Source organism: Punctularia strigosozonata (assembly GCF_000264995.1).
Source record: "Punctularia strigosozonata HHB-11173 SS5 unplaced genomic scaffold PUNSTscaffold_7, whole genome shotgun sequence".
Classification (NCBI taxonomy): Eukaryota; Fungi; Basidiomycota; class Agaricomycetes; order Corticiales; family Punctulariaceae; genus Punctularia; species Punctularia strigosozonata.
In genome coordinates this window covers 292596-314032 of record NW_006767439.1, presented here as the reverse complement: position 1 = coordinate 314032, position 21437 = coordinate 292596, and the positions used below count along the sequence as shown (strand labels likewise).

The 21437-nt window shown below is 54.6% G+C and overlaps 8 protein-coding genes across 8 annotated transcripts; 3 read left to right on the top strand and 5 right to left on the bottom strand.

The window, feature by feature from the left end:
- Positions 1 to 1006: 1006 nt before the first annotated feature.
- On the bottom strand, positions 1007 to 4138 carry PUNSTDRAFT_126357 (uncharacterized protein; the record flags this gene model as incomplete). Its single annotated transcript, XM_007384115.1, has 11 exons — positions 1007 to 1392; positions 1445 to 1639; positions 1694 to 1879; positions 2140 to 2158; positions 2220 to 2399; positions 2544 to 2556; positions 2611 to 2756; positions 2938 to 3142; positions 3241 to 3350; positions 3688 to 3799; positions 3861 to 4138. The coding sequence occupies 10 exons, from the start codon at positions 4136 to 4138 to the stop codon at positions 1575 to 1577; spliced, it is 1314 nt and encodes a 437-aa protein (XP_007384177.1). The 3' UTR covers positions 1007 to 1392; positions 1445 to 1574.
- A 1001-nt stretch (positions 4139 to 5139) lies between these two features.
- Positions 5140 to 6906, top strand: PUNSTDRAFT_44788 (uncharacterized protein; the record flags this gene model as incomplete). Its single annotated transcript, XM_007384114.1, has 3 exons — positions 5140 to 5176; positions 5235 to 6232; positions 6286 to 6906. 3 exons carry the CDS (start codon positions 5140 to 5142, stop codon positions 6904 to 6906), a joined length of 1656 nt encoding a protein of 551 aa, XP_007384176.1.
- A 1804-nt stretch (positions 6907 to 8710) lies between these two features.
- PUNSTDRAFT_134614 (uncharacterized protein) lies at positions 8711 to 10940 on the top strand (the record flags this gene model as incomplete). Its single annotated transcript, XM_007384113.1, has 16 exons — positions 8711 to 8873; positions 8947 to 9035; positions 9085 to 9145; positions 9197 to 9259; positions 9308 to 9354; positions 9409 to 9459; positions 9516 to 9552; positions 9604 to 9690; positions 9743 to 9760; positions 9817 to 10313; positions 10365 to 10433; positions 10488 to 10506; positions 10559 to 10604; positions 10657 to 10783; positions 10838 to 10858; positions 10914 to 10940. 16 exons carry the CDS (start codon positions 8711 to 8713, stop codon positions 10938 to 10940), a joined length of 1422 nt encoding a protein of 473 aa, XP_007384175.1.
- Positions 10941 to 11115: 175 nt separating this feature from the next.
- On the bottom strand, positions 11116 to 12575 carry PUNSTDRAFT_69110 (WD40 repeat-like protein; the record flags this gene model as incomplete). The annotated part of the gene is made up of 6 exons (XM_007384112.1): positions 11116 to 11521; positions 11575 to 11731; positions 11789 to 12049; positions 12099 to 12181; positions 12243 to 12373; positions 12423 to 12575. The coding sequence occupies 6 exons, from the start codon at positions 12573 to 12575 to the stop codon at positions 11116 to 11118; spliced, it is 1191 nt and encodes a 396-aa protein (XP_007384174.1).
- A 1317-nt stretch (positions 12576 to 13892) lies between these two features.
- On the bottom strand, positions 13893 to 15589 carry PUNSTDRAFT_52679 (uncharacterized protein; the record flags this gene model as incomplete). Its single annotated transcript, XM_007384111.1, has 9 exons — positions 15549 to 15589; positions 15454 to 15510; positions 15273 to 15394; positions 15140 to 15216; positions 14815 to 15092; positions 14435 to 14759; positions 14194 to 14382; positions 14001 to 14131; positions 13893 to 13946 (listed from the first exon to the last, which is right to left on the bottom strand). Coding segments are annotated over exons 1-9 (1251 nt in total), but the record flags the coding sequence as incomplete, so codon positions are not given.
- A 762-nt stretch (positions 15590 to 16351) lies between these two features.
- On the bottom strand, positions 16352 to 17761 carry PUNSTDRAFT_120660 (uncharacterized protein). The gene is made up of 3 exons (XM_007384110.1): positions 17477 to 17761; positions 16972 to 17415; positions 16352 to 16920 (listed from the first exon to the last, which is right to left on the bottom strand). The coding sequence occupies exons 1-3, from the start codon at positions 17633 to 17635 to the stop codon at positions 16471 to 16473; spliced, it is 1053 nt and encodes a 350-aa protein (XP_007384172.1). The 5' UTR covers positions 17636 to 17761; the 3' UTR covers positions 16352 to 16470.
- Positions 17762 to 17836: 75 nt separating this feature from the next.
- On the top strand, positions 17837 to 19778 carry PUNSTDRAFT_143873 (uncharacterized protein). The gene is made up of 7 exons (XM_007384109.1): positions 17837 to 18053; positions 18116 to 18264; positions 18358 to 18461; positions 18523 to 18908; positions 18961 to 19077; positions 19134 to 19262; positions 19321 to 19778. The coding sequence occupies exons 1-7, from the start codon at positions 17916 to 17918 to the stop codon at positions 19456 to 19458; spliced, it is 1161 nt and encodes a 386-aa protein (XP_007384171.1). The 5' UTR covers positions 17837 to 17915; the 3' UTR covers positions 19459 to 19778.
- Positions 19779 to 20061: 283 nt separating this feature from the next.
- On the bottom strand, positions 20062 to 20827 carry PUNSTDRAFT_44784 (uncharacterized protein; the record flags this gene model as incomplete). The annotated part of the gene is made up of 3 exons (XM_007384108.1): positions 20062 to 20279; positions 20332 to 20727; positions 20791 to 20827. 3 exons carry the CDS (start codon positions 20825 to 20827, stop codon positions 20062 to 20064), a joined length of 651 nt encoding a protein of 216 aa, XP_007384170.1.
- Between the last annotated feature and the right edge of the window lie 610 nt (positions 20828 to 21437).

The window sequence follows — 21437 nt, the reverse complement described above, 5'->3', positions numbered from 1 at the left end:
CCTCGAACTCTAACCGGATATCCACAAGGTCCGTTCAGAGCTTCCCCTTCGGGCGATAGCAGGCGGGCTCGCCGGAATGGTGGCTCCTTGATGCCATATGCAGCAGAAGGCGGAGATCGACCACCTGATCAGGATAAGCTGCCCCAGAAAGGTGGATTTTAATCGCCGGTGGGGCTTCGTCGAGGGCGTGAGGCTGTCTCACATCCGTTGAACGAGCCCCCCCTCTTGTCTAGGACAACAGCAGTGCCCCCCGTATAGGTACGAGGTACACCACAGCCCCTATGAAGTCTGTTGCGCGTGGCTCAGGTTAGACAGGGGACCGGTGAAAGCGGGACCGGGTCAGGTCAGGGCGCACGGGACAGGATCAAGACAGAAGAGGCTCTAGAAATCTCGATCGCATGGTCATCAAAGCGGTTTCCCACGGCTGTTAATCTTATCTGACTTAGCGCGATTAGACATTCTTGTTTTCAGTTTTGTGCACGTTATCCGTGGACAATTACGGAGAACTCACTTGTAGCGTAGCATGTAACGACCCTGGTTCCAAGCTAACCGGAGAGTGGACACAGTATGTTATGTCTTGATTCAAAGCGTCTTGACTTGAAGACCGGCTTTAGCTTCCGCGCCGGTGGTCCGTAGTATCCCGAAGATCTATATGAAATTCTGATGAATAGCCGGGAACCGACAGTTCGGTAGCAAGATCGAACGAGCGCACTTGACTTGCAGTGGCGTGCTTTCAGCCAACCTTATCTCGTGCTAGAATGGAGCATCCCGAGCTCTCGACTCTGAGGATAGGAGCCACCAAGTATGCAATGAAATCCGAATATATCTTAGGACTTGCTCGCTCAAGCCCAATAAGGGATGCCTTGTGCTTAGTGACCAGCGGTAACGTAACGCACGATGTTTATTCGCCGGTGAGAGTATACGCATTCATAGGAAACGAACAGCGTACGGGCCTCCGTGGAGACTGACAAACCCGCGGATGCACCAATAACATTCGTGCCGAGGAGGCGAACGCCACATCAGAGCGCAGTGATATCGACAGTAACACGCACCAACATACGCACCTGGATGTCTGAGACCGCGTCGGGACGGCCTTCAACGAGACTGGGCCGACGCACAAGACGAGATCACGGGTGCTAGACCAACCGGAGATCGGCGCACCGCCTGTTATGCGGGGGAGGGATGAGCTGTCGGCTTGCCGACGGCGCAATTGTGGCGACAGCTTGAACCTCGACATGCGGCTACGAGCCGCCTGCGCAGACGACTGTTTATTGATAGCCGAACAGAGGTGAATCTGATGGACGGGTATTACTGGCCTCGTAATGTCTCCGCCGATGGCGGCATCCCAGGTGGGGGCGTATAGATCAAAGCAAGTGAGACTGCCTAATATGGCTAGCCCGCATAAGCGTATAGGCGTTCGCGAAAGAAGGCAAACGCCACTCACTGGACATTTGTGGGCGTATATCTTACACGGATTGCCAGCCGCCATATGGCGAGTGAAAGATGGCCGAGCACGGTGATCGATGCTTGTGACATGAGCACATTCATCGCGATATTCGTGACCATAAATCGCGTTAAATGCGCTGCACAATCATGGGGGTGAAATTTTCATTTCGATGCCGTGGTTCTGGAGAGAAACCTGCACTGCGTCAGCCGAGCCTCCAAAGCCGTTGGGTGCGGTCATGGAGCACACCGAACAAATCTGCCAGTGCGCAATCAGTCGGGGAGCTGTTCTCCACCGCGAGCAGCGGAATGGCGCCCATCGAATGAGAGATATGACGATGAGCTCCATGGATGTCGCGCATAAGGTCGTTCGCGTCGGGCCTGGCGAGCAAATGCGATGTATCCAACGTCTCGACCACCAGCGCGGTTCTAGAAGCTGGAGACGGGTGAGATAGCGAGCCATCCGTGTGATGGATGAACCGTTGCCCAGCGCGGGTCGGCGCGGAACGATGTCATTGCGACCATGCACCACCGCCGTTACTATTAGACACAATAGCCAGGTCTCGGGAAGAGTCAGACGCCTCGCGCTTCAAATTGCGAACTGAAGGGAAGCACAGCACGGTTTCAGTGGCAATGAGTTCCAAGGCCGGATGGAATGCGAGAAGCTGCCGTTGCACTTTGCAAACCAGCGCGCACCGGTCCGCAGGGGGTCATGCTACGCCGATATCATGGCGGGCGGATCGTTGAGTCGCGCATCGGACAATGAGCATCCTCACGGACGCGAGCAGCGATAACGCGACCTGACTCCGGATGAACAATGGGGTGGAGAGAACGCGCAGGAAATCTAGAACGTCTTCCCCGAGGGCTATTGTCGAGTGGGTGGCGGTAAAGATGCGACGCGATGGCGCGACCGCGAGAAGGGTGCAAAGATGTGAAGGGCGACCGCGCCAATCGTTCTGGTGCAACATCATGGCCAGATTTATGAGCGGAACAGGGAGAGCCGGCCCCATTGTAGCCCAAATCAAGAAAACGGGGCACAGGAGTCCAGGGCCGGAAAAAACCCGCGGCGGCGACTCTGCCAGAGAGAGTCATATACCTACCAAGAGCGACAATCTGTTCAGTTCGCATATAGGACGAACGGTGAGATCGAGCGCAAACCTGACTCACCGTGCAAGCTTGGTGGAGGGTGGGTGCCAACGGCACTTTCCTTTAGAGTTCATGGAATTCAATGCGGGTTCGGATGCTATGATCGCCGGGTTTTGCGGGGAAGTAAGCTTTGCGATGTGGGCGGTTCCCACTTCAGCTACACCCCGCTACTCCATATTATTGATTTACACCCTCAAACTCGCAGAATGTGGCGACGATGCAGGGTGTTCGGACGCTGCGCCCGAGTGCGAAATGGTGGCGACGCTGGCAGAAGGTCGGGTGACGGAAAACTCGTCATTTCGGGCAGGCGTGACACGTCACACATGGTTCCATGCTCTCGGATCTCACATGCCACGAACGGACACCCGCGCGTCCTCTTGAACCTTCCTCTTCCATCGACCCGAGCCCATTCGCAATTCCGTCATCTGAGAGAACTGCGTAAAAGTGTCCCGACATTTCCGACCCGCTTCGGACGAAGCGCGACATCAGTAATGGCAATGTCGCCGCACTACACTGCCTGTACCCTGTGCCCAGCGCCTCGAGGGTGGCCACGCTGAAGGAAATGTCGTAAACAATCCCCAAAGAATGCCGAAGCTGCCCCAGCCATGTAGGACACCGGTCCGGATACCAGAGTGAGACAGTGTCCTGGACCTAGGACTACCCGTGCCCGATCCGGGACTCTGAAGAGAGACGCATTCGATGCACCGGCCACAGGCCTGACCATATCGGGTGCCCTGAGAGTCTTCGAATTCATACGTGTACTAGAGTGCGTATGCATTGATCTCGAGAGTGTTCGTGGAATAACTGCCTTACGGTTCTAGCCTAGAGAAAATGGGATGTAAGACGGAAGTTGATATTGAATGTACTTGCACTAGCTCCGCGTTCATCTGCATGGATGTTTCCAGGAGACGAAGTAGCGGTGGCGTCGTATACTTCGCTCGCAAAATGCCAACCGTCAATCGATGTCCATTGACAACCTCGGGCCACAGAACCATTCGAGCGCACAGTAGCTAGCGATCTGACCTGGCGAGCATACGATTGATTGCATTGTCACCGGCGTTTTCATTTCCGTACAACGCTTTAGATCAGATAACATACGAGTTGGGCGACCCCGCTGAAGAGACTGCCTATGCGAAGGACGAGTCCGTCGTTGTTGCGTGATCGGCGTCTTCGGAGAATGCAGAGAGTGCAAGTGTTCATCTCGGATATCCTAGAACGTCAACGCCAGTGGTGATGCGCGGGAGCGTTCAGTAACTTGAGCCGGAACTCACTCCGGTCTCTCGCTGTCTCTCGCGGCATGGAGATCCGAGCACCGGTGATCCGCCGTCGGAACGCGCAGGCATACGGGCGGTGTCCTGCTTTGTCCCACTTCTGTCTGATATCGCTTCGGGCTCCATATCGCACTGCAGCGCAGCGTTGAATAGCCGGCGGAGAATCTGTTCATGTGATGCCGGACAGGCGGGGCCCACCTCCGCGAGCGCGTCCTAGCGTTCGCTATCGCAGATGGAACAAGGACACCCGTATCAACCTTTTCGGCCAGGTGCGCCATGGCAGGGCAGATGGATGCGATTTAATATCCGTGGACTTGTTGAGCGGGGGTACGGACCGTTCCGAATCGGCTGATGGGGATCAAGGGCATGATACGGAAGTATATCGTGCTTGAGCAAGACGAGCCCAAGCGCGTCGCGTCGCGCGACGAATGAGGCAGGCGTAGTGGTTTGCGGGTCCAGTGACGACGAGCACTGCTGTGGGCGTCAATCTCGCCGACGCCTATCGGGTGCTCGAGCGGGAGGAGGACTCGAGGGGAAAGTATCCGCCGCTCGGTGTCCTAGTTGCCTTTCTGGAACACCGGCGCTGACCGGCACGGCTGGACCGGCAGATAGGGTCGCAGCTGCCGCATCGGGCAGGTTGAACGCACCGCCGATCTTGCCCTGAGCGCGGGCGGGTGGGTTCGTCGGAGGAGCGTGACGGCGTGCCGAGACGACTGGCGGTGGACGGTGCAGAGAATGCGCGTTACGTCGGGTCCCACGGGAAATTATCGAATATCTACCCGAGCGATGGCAGATTATCTAGTCAGCGGACGCAATAACGGCATGGGAAAAAGCTTAATGCCACGCTCGTTCCCATCGTGCTCCTGAAAGACAATAAGCAAGGACACCGCTCCTCTGTTTGCGCACTGTTTGGCCAGGAAATGGAGAACGCCCTCGCGTCTGAATTCGGCACACGGTCCCTAGAATGTCTCATTTGGGACTGAACAATGAGCGAGATGCGGGCGAACTCCTCGCTCGTGTTACGTCCGCCGGAACCTTCCCCCCATCCACCTGGCCAAGACTATAAAGCTCGTCCCCCGTATTGTCTCGGCTTCGACCTCCGCCAGAGCTAATTGTCTTTGCCTCGCCAGTCCGGACGAAACAAAGGGAGCCATCCATCCTGCTCGAATCTCCATTATCTCCCTCTTCCCCCTCCCCATTCACCGCCCATCCGCCTCGAGCAGGCTCGCCTCCCTTTCCTTTTCGGTCGCTACAAAGACACTCTGAACAATCGTTCATCATGCCCGCCTACAGGACGCGCGATGCGCACCCACGATGTAAGGGAATCAGCTTATCGGACCATCGAACCAACTTGCTCACCTTGACGCGATGCAGCACTCGAGATCACCACGGACGCGCCCCAGCTGGAGCCCCCCAGCGTCTCCATCATCGCCCCCACGCCCCGAGCATTCACCTTCCCTATCAACACCGGTCCCTTTCCACCGTCCGTCGCCAGTCCGTTCTCCTCCCCCTCGGCGTCCCCCTTCGACGAAAGTCGCTCGCCGATCACGCCTGTGTCGACACCACCATTAGTTCGCACCTACACCCCTTCATCCGAGTTGTCCTCACCTACGTCCTCCTCCGTGTACTCCCCCACCCGCGGAACGCCCGCTTCGCAGTGGCGTCGTCGTAAGTCTTCCGGTTCCGTGGTCACTGAACCCGAGCGGCGGCCCAAGAAGGGCGACGAGGACTACATCAAGCGCCCCGAGAACGCCTTCATCCTCTTCCGCCGGAAATGCGTAGAGGATCGCCTGCAGGCCGCGCAGGAGCAGGCGGAGTCGTCCTCCACGAGCGGCGAGAAGGGCAAGGTGAAGAAGCAGCGGCAGGCGGATCTGTCCAAGATGATCAGCCAGCAGTGGAAGGCGCTGACGCCGGAGGAGAGGACGCACTGGGAGGAGCTTGCGAAGGAGAAAAAGAAGGAGCACGAGGCGCTGTACCCCCACTACGTTTACCGCCCGCAGCGCGTCAAGAAGAGCGAGAAGGCAAAGGCGGCGGCGTCTAAGAAGGGGAAGGGTGCGGCGAGAGGTGAGGAGTACGAACCGGACTTGGACAGTATGTCCTTCATCCTCCCGATCCCGGCGATGCCTACGTCTGCGCGCCACGGACGTTCGATATCCGCCCCGACGCCTCCGGTCGCATACCAGACGATCCAGCTCCCGAGCATCTCCTTCATGCCTTCGTGCCCCAGCTCTCCGACGCTCGGCCCGATGCCTCCCATCCGGAGAAGCTCCGTCGACCGGACTCCGCGTCCCACCGACCGATCATACGAGGCTGCGCCGTCTCAGACCCTCATGCCGCCCATGGCAGCACCGACGGACTACTCGTCGACCTTCGTGAGTCGCCTGCTTGCTCGATTCGCGTTCGCATTTATTGACGCCCTACGTAGCCTGGCCAATATCAGGGAATGTACGAGTTGCGACCACTTGTGTTCCCCGATCAGTCGCAACACCCGTCGATGAGCCTCCCTCCGCTCACCATGCCTGCATCACAGCACTCCACGATGCAGCTCGTCTCTCCAGCCGACTCGATCGCGTCCGGACCCGGATCTCCCGGGCCGTTCACCCCTTCGTCGAACCTCGGCGTCGGCATCATGATACACGGCGAAGAAACCAATTTGGCATGCGGCGGCGGCCAGGAGCACGACTTCGCGTTCGACATGGCCATGCCCGACCTCGTGTACCCCGCGTGGTCGTGGGAAGGCCAGGCGCTATGGAACCCTTCAGAGTCTCTGCTGCAGACGGAGGACTTCGACCTCCACGCGATCCCTCCTATCGAGCTGGGTCTGCCCAAGTACGACGCGGGCGACGTGCACGAGCAGCAGATCGCGGAACAACAGCAGCAGCACGACAACACCCAGCCGGCGATGCCGTCGTCGTCCTCCGATTGCGGACCCCAGACCTCGACCGGCCCGTGGTTGCTCAGTGCGTCCGACGCACGCTCGGACGGGGGCCACGACCCCTTCGCTGGCATCTCGTTCGACGACATGATGCTTTCCGACCGATTCTAACGATTTCGTCAGCGCGCCGGCTCGCACTGACAGCAAGAACGATTCTCTTTACGGACACCCACCTTGTACCGCTCTCATCTGCCCGCCTCCACATTCTCATCCGACATACAACCTTTCACTTCATCATCTCCTGCGACTCCTTTGGGCACCAATGTTGTACGGGTTATTGTTGTATCCGCACATCCCCAGTCCGCCACTGTAACACCACAGCGCGACCTCTCTGGCCACTATCATCACCACCAGCATATGTACGCACCCCCGCCCATTCCAAGCCTCTTCCGCGCCAGCTCAACCGGCATTGTACTTCCCCCTCCTCATTCTCCATCTCCAGCATAACCGCACGGGCGTTCCTTGCTTATTAATTATTATTACCTTACGCTCATTTATTCTTTTTTCATTACTATGTACTCACCAGAGGATCGGAAATCGAGAACGACATTGCTACAACCAATTTCTTCACCGCGTTGCATTGACTTTGGAATTGGAGCTAGTAGATGCGCATGAGATGTAACGACTATGACGTAGACAGAATGGATAACCTCACCATTCACTGTTGCGAACCTTGCCATTGCGAACTATTGTCTGCGTCGTCAGGCAACTGAGTTTCGGTGGTCGTTGCGAAGGAGGTGAGACACGGTGAGCAAGCCTCCGGTGAATTCAGCGACTTGATAGCGGGACCTGACGCTTTTGGCAGAAGACAATAAGGACGTGCATGTGGGGTACCGAGATAAGATCGACTTGCCTAGACGACTCGCAATCGCTAGGAACGGATCTCGATCGAGTGTCTTCAAACGTCGTTGAACCGGCGGAAAAAACCCGCTACCTGTTTCCTCCTATCACGAGTTACCGGACTAAACCGAATGAGCCTCCCAAGCTAGCAGCTGAGGCCTGCCGGAGTATGGATTGTCAGGGGTACGGTGAATAAGGTTGCGGTTCATGGACGTTGATCCAAGGGCGTCGCTCCATTACAGGAACCAAGACTGCCATGATGCACGGAGTTGGCAATCTCGACATCGCTGGAAAGCCTTGCCGTATGTCGGCTAGCCGCATAATGGCAAGATCTGTCGAGCGTCGATGGTACACCGACGCGGTTGCCAGCGAACGTGTTGACCTGTTTCATCTTTTGTCAACCAAGCGGCAGGGGGGTACGGACGTCCTAAGACGCAGACGATGAAACACCATTGCGACAATAAGTAGCCTTCAGAGAGAAGGCGAGTCAAAGATACTGGGCGTCAAGGCGTTGGTCGTCCAGGCGGCGCGTGTGCAGACAAAAGACCGACGACGACGACGAGGAACATCTTTGCTTTGCGAACACGTGACGGCAACACTATCCAGCCGCGTTTTGTTTTCTGTGGTGTACATCTAATCTGCATGTTGCCTGCCTGCCTGCACGCCAAGCGTGACAACAAGATATCGTGCCTCCTCCTGAATCCAAGGTGATGGGATTAGTTGCGCTTCTGAGAAGCCCGAAGGGATCGACGCCGGATCACGCACTACCGTAATATTCCCATCTCAAGTTGAACTCCTCCGACGCGCCTCTGCAAGTCTCGTCAAACTGGCGGATATTGGTATGCTGGCTTAATGGCGGGAGCTACTTTCGTCGTATCGCTGTTTGCGAACGTCTTCCCGAGCTCAGTCCATGTGGTGGAACAAGGTTTAATTCATGGAACGTGGCGGCAGGGCCTCGAGGCGATCCGTTATGCTCGGAACGAATGATCAGTGAGCGAGGCGACTTTGGCGTACCCTCCTTGTATCTGTGCCCTGGAGAATCGCTGTGCTCAAGTCGTCAGCCGCCCCATGCACCATGCCCCCGATTCCCTCTCTTCCTGCTGAAGACAGGGAACCCCGTCGCAAGGCCTTGCTGATCGGTATCAAGTATGATTCCAGCGGTGAACAAGAATCCCCCGAATCTGGAGCACTTATAGGACCACATTGCGACGTTGCCAATTTCAAGCAGTTCATCATGGGTTAATTGCGCTGTCCTTGCCCTGTTTCAGAGGATAAGTCGCTTACCACCGGATGTTCTGTGCGTCGATCCAGAATTCTACCATTATTGCGAGACGGATATCATCATCATGCAAGATGACCCCTTGACACCAACGCACTTGCAACCTTCGAGGAGGAACCTCGTGAGTCTATAGAAATCAGCCTTCATCTCTTACTTTGACACTCCTGCAGCTTCATCAGTTCAAAGCTCTGGTAGAAGGTGCACAGGAAGGAGATCGTTTTGTGCTGTACTGTGAGTTTGACCGTATCAACGCACGTTATCCTAATCGAAACTTCCGGATAGACTCTGGCCACTCGCGCCAGGTCGAGAATACAACCGGATCAGAAGAGGATGACATGGACGAAGGTAACTAAACCCCACAGACCTACGCTGAATGATGTCTGACGAACCTAGCTCTTGTACCATGTGATGATACCGGACACGACGAGATCAGAGATAATGTACGCCCCGCTATTACGAACCTTGCTCCCATCAACTTCAACAGGTCACCGTAGGTTCTTAAACAACTGCTCGTCGATCCTCTTCCTGTCGGGTGCACATTGACTGTACGTTTTGACCTCGATCTTTGTACCGATGAACCGACTCGATCCTGATGTTACAGGCCATATTCGACACGTGTCATAGTGGTACTATGCTAGGTAGGCCGAACGCTACGAATCGACGCTTCGCTAAATCGTAATCCCTGATAGACCTTGACCACGTACATTGTCATAACGTTTACGTGCCATATATCTACAAAGGAGAGCGTGACGCATCTCTTATCCGTAATGCTAATGGTAAGTTATTCAGCTGCCATGTTTCGAGTATCAGCTGACGCCAGCTTCATAGCCCGCAAGCTTGCCAGATGTAAGCGTGTCTGCTGGACAGAGATTGTCCCAAGTTACTCACCCATTCAAATGTAGTTTCATCGGGCCGAATCATCTCTTCCCAGCGTCGTAACGCCGAGGAGGTCGAGTCTCGCAAAGGAAGCTTCCAAGGTCTGCCGGCGACATCCATCAAGGCGAAGCAGCTTCAATGGCGCAATACCATGCAAATCTTCCCCTCTCACTTTGCCGTGCCTCCGATCTTGCCAGAGCCCGTTGAGAATACTGCCCCTACTCGTGCGTGGACGGACCCGGGCACCCCCTCCAACATCGGCACGACATTCGAAGGCATGGATGTCGTCAGCCCAACAAGCCCCGACTTCTGTATCACCCCCCCTTCAGGTATCTTCCCCGGTCGTTTGACAGTGGCGGATCCGAATTCGGACCTCCCGGTTCCATTGTTGTCGCCGTATATCGCGCAGCAGCCATCGTGGTTACTCCAGGACGAAGCACAGAGGTGCATGTCGCCGATCTCCGAGCATTTCAAATGCGATGGGTGGTGCACTCCTGAATCCGGCGAAAATAAACCCCGCGTGGTGCGTTGGCGAAACGTCCTGCCATGTTGCTTGCTGAGGTTCGCGTCACAGGTAGCATTGGCAGCTGCAGGTGATAATCACTTGACTTGGGACTTGGCCGAAGGAGGGACATTGACCATCGTATGTCATATGTTTTACATTCTTACAGAGCGACTCTGATGCTTTCCCTACAAGGCGTTGATCGATATATTAAGTATGTGCATGGCCAATGAGATAAATCACGGGCTCACGATTACCTTCTGCAGAGACAAAACCAGAAATGCCCTTCGATAAGCTCATGACAGAACTCAGGTAAGAGAGTTCGATCGAAGACTCCAAAAGCTGACAAGCCCTGCCAATGTAGCTACCGTCTCTACGAGATGGCCCAAAGAGTCCATCAATGGTCCAGGGATCAATACAAGAAACGGAAGGCTCCCGGCACCAGGGTGAAGCACGACGACATCGAACTCAACATGATCCCCACTCCACAGGTAAGCGCGTGTCAGCAGTATGGACAGCATACTGCATCACTAATTTCCCCGTAGTTGAGCAGTAACATCAGATTGGTGGGTCAAGCGTCATCATGAGGAGAGGTTGCAACTAATTCTCCGTGTTCGGTAGAACATGTCAGACCGCCTCATCTTATGATCTGGCACCTCTTGAGCTTGTTAGGATAAGCTTGTACGTTCAAACTTCGGTTCGTGTTATTTCGGCAACTTCCTCGCAATGCTGTTGCGACATTGAATGGCTTACAGGACGTGATTTGTCCTCAACATTCACATCCATGTGATATTAGTCTCATGATATTGCGACAATCATGCATTCACGGCACTTGATTTAGACGTTCGCCAACAGATACTGAACGCGTTTCTTGCAAATGTGGGAGTCGGTGGGCATGACCGCCATCGCGACGTAATTCAGCGGCCCTTGGGCTGTGACACGAGGCAAGAGTAAGACGCGGCCGATTCATAGCGAGTTTCCATATACGAACCTTGACCTCGTCTCCCAACGTTCTGATAAACAGGCTTGGCCGCTCCGCCGTCTTAGCACCTTCCTCGCCCGCTTCCCATCCATAGCTCGTCGCAACGGCCATCTTAGTGCCGTCGGAATTGAACGCGACACTCGATACGGAAGAATTGTACTTGTTGTACTGCCGGATACGTTTCTTCAACTCGTGGTTCCACATCGAGACAGTACCATCGCCGCCAGCGGAAGCAAGCGTGTTGTACCTGCGGTGCGAATGTCAGCGACGTTCATCACACGTGAACGTGGCTACACGTACGTGGGATGGAAGGCAAGCGCGTTGACGGGCCAGACATGGTCGACGTCGTCAATTGTTTGTCGGTGTGATTTGAAAGCGTACTTCTTTTGCTGCATCTCCGGACTCGGATCAAAATATTCGACTGCGATGCGACCCTCAACGGAGCCGGTGGCGTATCCTGGGTGGTAACAATGTGTCGGACTTCGACGACTATACGATCAGGTGGCTCACGCACCTTGCCCGTCCACCATGCACGCAAGTGAGCGCGTCATGTACTTCAAACTGCTCTCGCGCTCCTGCGTCGGCCTGTCCATCTTTCGGATATCGAAGATATGGAAGAGTCTGCTGGCCATCGCGACAACCAGCGTGTTCTTGACGAGGTCCAGGGCATAGACGCGCTCAGGCACCGTGTGTGACGCTTGCTGCGCAGCGCCAGGTCCAGCGCGTGGATCCCAGAACCGCACAGTGCTGTCCCATGAACCAGTGACTAGAGCATCTGATGTAGCAAATTAGTAGAGGGCCGGTGTAGTAAGGGCAGGACTGACTGATTTCGGAGGCATAGCTCATGGAGGAAACGGTGCTGGCGTGTTGGCCGATCGGGACGGACTTGTCCGCCTCTAGGTCGAGACTATCATGCTCGAGCAGAATATCAGGACAGAGTCAAGAAATGTTCTCATATGTCGACGCACTGAAGAACTGCCGTGTCCAAACCGCCACTAAAAGCGTGGGTCGCATCGGCAAAGCAGCAAGAAAGTACTGCGGCCCTGTGGTCGAACTTGGACTTCTGCTCGTTGGCAGCGGTATCGTAGAATCGTACAGTCTGGAGACTAGTCAGTTCACAGTGTGCCTGAACAGCCTGAGCGACTAACGGTATCCCATGATGAGACGAGGAGATGACTTGGGTTGCTCGGTGAAAAGCTAACTCGGGAGATGCTGTCGAAAGGAGCCGAGGCTAACTCCACTTGATCTACGAGCGAGTTAGAGGACGAGTTCACGAGCGATGAACGACACTCACCGGACATCACGCCTGTACAGTGTAAGCTCGGACAGGGAGGTAAAACGTATCAACGAGGCGAGCGCCCGGGCACTCATCGCTGAATGATCACGTGACCCGTTAATCTCCTCCGATAAGTACTTATGCTTGCCAGGTCACTGGTCAGTAGTAACATAGAACGTGGTCCATCATTACTCTAAAGCATTCTTCAATTTCGCGCGCAGCTCTGCATCTCCACACCGCATCCGCCACAAACAGCCCTCCTCATCACTCTCCTTCAACCGCAGCACCGCACTGGAATCAGCGGACGAGACCAAGAGTTTCACTTCACCTGAACGACGTTATAGCCCGAGGTGAAATACCTTTCCGTGATAGTTGGACAAGTCTCACCTGCGAACGGTGCTTGATTTGCTGAAATGACGACTACTCCGATGCTTTCCAGCCTCTGTATGCGCCTTACCACTTCCTCTATCCCTACGTCACACCAGCCTCTTGTGTTGACGACGTTCGCAGCGTTCCAGGCTATTTCAAACCGACGTCTTGGTTCTGCCTCCTCAGCATTGCCCGCTGGAGTAGGGCTGCTGGGGTCGGGTAGCTCGGATTCGGACAGGAAAGGTGAGTCGAGTGCGATAAGATCCGGCCGTGAGCGCTACGAATGCTCGTTAGGGTATGAGAAACAATGGTCACGCTATAACGCACAGTGTCATCGGCTTCATAGGTATTTATTTCTACAGGGAAGGGGGCTCTACCTCGCGGAGGCGACTGCAGCAAAAGCGGTATTTGAGACTGTTGCACGTTGAATCAGAATCAGGCGTACCTTGGCTAATGCCTCCAGTTCATAATCTCCTGCGGCGAGGGCAAGCTCTCCCGGCGATACAGTCCTCGGCACGTCCTGAGTCGTTTGTCTTGGGCTCAAACTTAGCGTCGCGAACATCCGCGGGCTCATCTCCTCACGCGCCGACAAACGCGGACTCGTTCCCACCTGTGCAGTGACCCTCGGGCTCGTCCGAGATACAGATCGATGACTCATACTGCTCGTGGGCCGGCTTGAAGCGGAAGCGGGGACGAAGGAATGATCGCGCCGCAATTGCCCATGGGCAAGGGCGGGAGGCGCGTCGTAGGCCGCATATCGCAGTTTTGCGGTGACCGAGCGGGGCGAGTCGGGGGCGCGCGGCTTGCTCAACGGTGATAAAGAACCCTCAGTATGCTTCGGTGAAGTCGAACCCTCAGCTGGAGCAGACGCTTCGAGACCGTATGCAAAATCTGGAAGCTGGCGCAGATTAATCAGCACAGTGGTGAGCTCGAGTACCAATACTCCTACAGAGGATGTTCTCATCCGTTTCACCACCTTCCTAAGTTCTTCCGGCTTCGATGTTAGATCCAGGAACTGGGTGCATCGCTGGGAACATGCACGTCAACAACATGATCAGTTTCAAACGTTCCTGAACTTTACCCGTCGGATATGTTTTCCTGACCCGACAGTTAGGGTACGGACAGCCGTAATAGCGTCTTCTGTTGGACCAGCGTCACCGCATTCCAGGACTAGTCGCATCATCGCTAGTAGACATGCGTCTTGAACTGCCGCTACGATGCCAATCATGATGAGCGATCTTATGTCCGATTACTTCGGGTCAAAGCGTACTGACGTCTGTACGAGTCAAGCTTGATGGAAAATCCGCTCAAAGCTTCCCGAGGGTCCTGGACTCCAGCGGCGGCGTATTCGCAAGCGAGCGCGGCTAGTATGACCATCAACGTCGGACTCGGGTCCGCACCGTCGCGCGCGCCAAGTGTCGCAAGCAAAGCACCGACACTGGAGCGCTGGTATGGGCTATCCCCTACGTAGTCACGTCAATGTGTATGCCTAATTTGAATGAGCTGAGTACTTACCGTCTCGTATCTTCAGCAGCACTGCCTCGACTGCATGTTCCAAGACCGGTCCATGTTGGGGCTTGACGATCGCTTGGCCCTTGCCCTTGGAATTCTCAGGCTCGTGACGAGCCGGGACGTCGTCCGCATCATCCAGGGCTTCCAAAATCTGGATAACGTATTGTGCATATGCATGGCCATCGTCTGCACCTAAGATAGCTGCAAGCTCGAGCAGCCCCGTCGCGCGCGCGTTAAGATCTGCGTCTTGTTGCCGCGGTGATGACAGACGCTGCGCAAAATAGCCACTAACGAGTGACCGATCGACGCGATACAGAATCCCAAGAGTCTGCACAAGACGCACAGGTAAGCGGCGTGCCGGCGGCGCATAGGTGGTGCCTGACCTTCTTTCGAATCAAGCTGTCTGGTGAGTCCAAACATGCCATAATGCGCTCCATCTCCCATGGCTCGAGGGCTGAGTTACCGCTTTCATCTGAACCATTCCCCGCCCAAAGACCGAGGTCGAGGCATTCGAGGCAGTCCAGGAACAAATACTGTGCATTGGCATCGTGCGACGTCAAGAGCGGGCGTATAGGCGAGAGCGGGGAAAGGTCTTTGGCAACCATACTCAATGCCTCCGGCGGATATAGATGCAGCGCTCGATAAGCCTCCAGGAGTAAACCTGCTTCTGTGAGCCACGGGAACTCGACGCAACCCATAAGAACGCACAATGAGGCAAACCGTGCTTTGGCACTTTTAGCTGATGGATCAGAGCCAGAAGTGCGGAAGGATCCGGCGGCGATTGTCTGCAGAGATTGTCAACCTCCACCCCAGCGCTATACGGAGAGAGACGAAGTCTGACTTCAACAAGCAAGCGGCACGTAGTGCACGCCGAGCAAGCCACCGTTTATCGGCCTCCCGGAAGGATACGCGGAGTAGGGCTGCTAGTGTGCCGCGAAGGTTGTCAGCGTCGGCTGTGTTGAGCTATAGATGCCGCATCCGCATATCAGCTAGCATTCGAGTCAGACAAAATGCGGTGTCACCTTTACGATATCAACCATGGCATCCAGGACCGCGTATACGACAGACGGCTCAGGATGCTTGATATTGAGCAAGGATTTGATGCGGACGGGCACACGGCTGAGAAGATCGTCATCGAACTTTGATAACGCTCGGAGGGCATGTACAGTCCTGCGGCGCACGAGTGGGCTGAGTAGAGAAAGTGCACGTTAGCGCTCCCTCGTACGGGAGTGGCAACCCGAATACCTACTGACGATGTATGACCTAGCAACTCGTAGAGTCGGTCCCTGACGGCGGGTACGACGACATCAGATGGCGAGGCTATTATGACTTCTAGGGCAGTGCAGATGCGGGGTATCATGGAGGAAGAAAGATCTTTTAACAACGTATTGACGAGCATGAGGTGAAGGTCGTGTGTAGCTGGGAGTTGTTCTGCGCAAAATAAGTAACCTGTCGTACACTCAGTGGCATCTAACAAGGTTTGTATCGAAGTCTGACGCGTACCAATCCTCCTGTCGCCTAGTGATCCGCCCGCCTCCGCGAGATTGAGCGCGTATGGCAATGCGAATTCCAGGCGGTCGCTGTTGATAACTCCAGGTGCGCTGATTGCAGTCACACAGTACATGATCAGCACCAAAGCCTCTTTGCATTCGCTCTGGAGTATCGTCAAAATCACCCCCTGCATACAATTCCCGGAGTTGCATACCGACGTGGGCGGTTTACGCGTGAAGCGGTCGCGGATCTTGTCCACTTCATTGCTCAGCAACTGATCTGCGACCTGCAGCGTCTGCGCGTTCTCGACATTGCGGACAAGAGTGTAATGGGACCTGCTGAGAGCACCTGAGGAATGAAAGGGCACGTCCATGGGCAAGAACAGAAATGGGTGGCTGCGTCTAGTGGCTACTTTTGATGTCTGGTGGATGATCACTGGCGTGCTTGTATTGACACATATATCGTGCTGCGGTAAAGTACTCGAGCAGAATAAACAGGATGATAGATAGCTTGATTTTGACACAGGCCGTATGTATCGTTATCAATATTTACCCTCGCCAATCCGCAACCTGGAGAACGTGTTTGCCTTTCTGGCGTGCGTAATCGCCCATAGGACCCGTCAACGCTTGCAACTCCATGATCGCGGAGCAGATATCCAACGCAAGCTGACACTGCCCCTCTGCGTCGTGGTGGTCGATCGGTGTTCCGAACCATTCCTTCTTAGCACACGCCGTCCGAATCGTTTCGACACATTTCGGGGTCAGACACTCGAAAGAGCTGCTGAACCGCCGATCAGTACCCTTGAGCAGCCGCTCGTATCGCCGATAGGGGATGAATAAGAGTCTCGGAATACTGAAGAGCGACCGACGCGTAGTTGCCGCTGTCCGGCCGGTGAATTTGTATCGCGCAGAGTCCAGGATATGAGTTGGCCGTCGTGGCTCATCCCCAGGGTCGCTGTGACTTGTGACCATGTTGGAGTATGTTTCCACTAGCTTGAGCTTTTATGAGCCGTCAGCGGAGATTTCCACTTGGGTGAAGTTGCGACCGACCTGCAACGCCATCATGTCCGATACGAGGTCGATGGTTTCGGGATTACGGCTGGCCAACGCCTGATTGACAAGCTTGCGCCCTCTCTTGTAGTCCACCTTGCCCCCGTGGGTCCACTTCTCCACTATCAGCTCTCGCGCCGGCTTTCCATCCAAGCCCATGACGAGCGCGCCTTGCACACGAATGCCGTAATCTAGAGTGGTTTGTATATTTTGCCTCGTAAGACGCAAAGTCGAAAGATATGCTGTCGTTGTCTTTTCTCCGGCTTTGTTGGTCCAGGCTGAGAGCATCATGATGTCACGTAGGAGCATGAGCGACGTGCACACTTGCTCGGTGAGGAGTTTCTTGTACACCAGATGAGTCATGACAGCATCTCGCAAGAACCCTTCCGAAAGGTAGAACGACAGTACATCTGCCACAGGCAAAGAGTCGATAACGGCATGTACCTGACCTCTTGTGGATTAACCAAGTGCACGCGTGGCAGGATAGGCTCGTATGTATGCGCACCATCTCGATGGGCAAACCCTTCAATCCCTCCAGTTGTTGGGATTGGTCCTTCCGTGCGGACAGAGCCTGCAACTTTCGCTGGGCTACACTGGCCGCCCATGCCTCATCGGTCTGGAAGGAACGTGGTTCACCGCCTATCGAAGAGGTCGAGTCGTTCATTTTCCACGCAGTAACCAAGTTGGAGGTGGACGTTTGGGCCTAGGAGGGAACGAGCGATGTATTTTACGTCTGACGAGTTCGTAAAGCCCTCAGCGACGATATGTCCCATGAGCTGCTGCTACGTCGACGGAGTCATGATGCATGATGAATGCCCGTGGCACTCGTCCCGATCCGTCTCGTCTTGTCTCGCACCCCTTTCGGCGCGCCACCACAACCCCCAGACAGCTGGCCGCCAACTACCCATCAATATTCGCTCGGTCTCTCATAAGAGCTATACGCGATGGATTCTCTGGCTGCAGAAGACGAGAAGAAACCCTTTGACGCCGTTCTTGGGCAGAACGAAGAGGAGACGCTGCCTGACCCCGACGAACACCTCATATACCAAGATGGTCCGCTGGGCCGCATTTGGCTCGCCAAGGTGAGCGCGTCGCTCCCCTAGTCGGCATTGGCTACATCCGGGCACTATCAATTGGATGTAAGATACCTAAGTTTCTGCTCGAGAGGTGGTCAAGGGTCGATCAAGCGAATATACACCTTGCCACGATCCGAGTGTATCCGGAGGAGGTTAACCCGGTCACCAAGAAGAAACCTCGCATATTCCTGATGCTACCACCGGAAGATCCAGAGAAGTGAGCTGGCTTCCGCATTGCCTAGCTTTCCGACTCCTCCTTTGTACTTCGTCACTCATATGTCGCGCGCATGCTGACTGACTCATGATACAGCGCAGATCATCCAGACAGTTACGAACTTGACATGGTCAACGACATGGTCGAAAACCAGTATGTGATCGCCGAGAAACCGAAGGCCGCAATCTATACGCCAAATGGTAACTAAACCATCAACTCCGGAACCATCTGGACGTGCGACATTTAACTTCGTCATCCCAGGGACCCCCGGATCTTCATATAGCATGCCACACTCCCAATCACAACCTTCCTCGCGTCCTGGAACCCCATCTTCCTTCCGTTCCCCTGCGGCGACCCCGCTCCCCACCGCTTCCCCCATGCTTTCTTCTTCTCAGTCTTCCTATTCGCATGTCAATTCTCGGGCTCGGTCGACTATGCTGGCGGGCGCCGTCCGACATGAATGCAACGTTCGACCTATGTTCACCTCGTCGTACCGCCGACGAATGAAGGCGCGGAGCGTCGCCGCGAATACGCCATTGCGCCAGATACGTATGATTGACGACGTGATCTCGTCGACCGACGGAATTAACAAGATCAACATGCTGAGCAGCGGTGTACAAGACTCTAGCGCGTTCCGCGGCTTTGTCGTACGTTTCTCGGATCGTCCGCGGAGAGCATTGCTAACAAACGATTGAACAGAAAACCAAACAGAAGCCTCCCAAGGGTCAATTCGAGCGCATGGCAAGGATGCCCAGGAATCAGCTTCTCGATATGCTGTTTTTTCTGTTCAGGCAACAGGAGCGATGGCCGATCAAGGTCTTTTCTTCTCCCACGCGTGCAAGGCTCCGTTTTAATGAACGTGTTGTTATCAGATTCTTCGCGAGCGAACCCAGCAACCGGAGGTGTATCTCAAAGAGGTGCTCTCGGAAATCGCAGTCCTTACTCGCAGTGGCGAATTCAGTGGGACGTGGGAGCTTAAGCCCAACTTCCGCGAAGATGGGGTGAGTCATTGCTGGTCATTCTATCGGAGACCAGGTTCTGAGCACAACGTCTCTGTAGATCAAGGCGGAGCATGTGCCACTTCCGCCTGTCCCGTCTGCTTCTTCAACGTACGGATTCGATCCGAAGGAAGAGGCAGAGGATCTCAGCATGGGTGAAGACGAAGACGAGGAGGATGACATGGAAGAAGTATCATGATAGTCGGATAATGCATGCCGCTACATGTTCCCTCAAGGCCTTCAGCAACAGAATCTGGCGCGCAACGTAAAGTGGGACCGTGTTAGCCGTGGATCCGACGTCTCTTGCGCCCTGTTGTTTGTTGCCCAAGCCTCAGCTCCCCGATGTTCTTCCTATCCAGGGGTTTCCTTCTATCAGCACGCTAGCATATCTAGCGGCATCTGTGCCATAATGATGGCCGTCGTGACGCACGGCCAGCAGGCTCCTTCCTGACGGCTGCGTATGTACATTACAGTATGCTCGATATCCAATAATAGCATATATGCAATATATAGTCTTCGGGTTGAAGGAGAATGCTTTCCAGGTATGGCGACGAACTAGCTACCGAAATCTAGGTGTTTCGTTCACGCGGGCCCCTAAAACAGTATGGTGCTTGACATCTATCACCGGGCATCTACACTACATTAGGAGATATAAAGTAGGGAGAAAGAATATAGTTGATTCGTCTAAGTATCATCCGCAGCCAGAACTACCATCATGAACAACACAGTTTTACGAGATAACAAAGGAAATAAATGCCACGCCCAGCGAGCACATCACGGCAAAAATAACGGGCCCCTTGCATTACATTGCATGGTGACGCGTAGTATTTTGGTGGGATCGTAGGCTATCGAGACGAGAGAACTGTTTTTCGCATCCCTCGGCGTGACAGACGAACGCTTCGCGATTCGGTTCGTGTATTTTCTCATGGCGCTTGAGGTCAGAGCGGCGGGTAAAGCGACTTCGACAGTTGGATGCCGCGCATTCAAATTTCTTGATCCCTGCATGGACGTCCAAGTGGCCTGAAAGAAAGTGTGCTTAATGCTGGCGCCCATGACACCATGGGATACTTACTGATCAGATTCGCTTTTGTTGTGTAGCTGGACTGGCACCCTGCATGCGGGCACTGGAATTTCTTTGCGCGATTTGCCGCGCTCGCGTGCGGTCCTGTTGTGCGAAGGTTACTGGTGAATGACACGGAGTCATTGGTGCATGCGCCATCGGATGCCCTAAAGCCTTCGCCATCCGTAACAGTCGATCGCCCGGCTCTCATCTCGCCAGCAGAGGTTGCGAACGCGCGGGAGTATGGGATACTAGGAACGATATTGCTGGGTCCCACCTGCTGAACGGTCCTGGGAACACGTTCGCTGGGGTAAGGCGTGCTAGCCAACACTGAGAAGGTGCGGTAGTTCGAAGGACCGGCTTCCGTCTCCCACATGATATCGGGGCTTCTAAATGACTGATCAAGGCCTGGATGGAAAATTCGTAGCAGTGAGAACAACGTTCAGAGTTTATAAGTGCGCTTGTGCACACCTTCTATCGTCGATCCTGATGTCGCATTATATGTCATGTCGGTGTTTGGTGGCATTGGAAGTTCATATCCCTCGAATACAATGCCGTCGAGCGCCGGGGCATATGTCATGAACGCTTAGTAATGACACGCAGAATAGAGTAGAACCTTGTAGAAGGCGCTGGAACGCGCCTAAAGGTTCTAGGACTTGTAGTGACTCAGGTTATGACTCGACTGTGACTCATAAGGAACATTGTAGAATAGTATAGAACGTTGTGGTAGGTACTGGAAGGTTCTAGTACAGTACTTGTATAGTAGTATATAAGACGCTAGCTGAAGTCGATGGACTTCAGCTCGTCCATTTGTTATACACGCCCTTAGCGCCATAACGATTGACGGCTCGGTTACGGCCTTTTAGACTTAAGACTAAGACACCGCTACCTACACAAGAACGACACTCGACCTAGTGCGCCTAGAGTCTTAACTCTCACGCCTAAGTCACACGACACAGCCTAGACGACAACGACAGACTTTACGCCAAGTCTAACAACCACGACGGTTCGGTACCCGCCTAAGGTACCACGATCTAGGGGTTCTTACACTTGGACGAGCTCTTACGCTTGTCTACTCTGTGTCCTTGAAACAAGACGGATCGAGGATTTGAATTTGA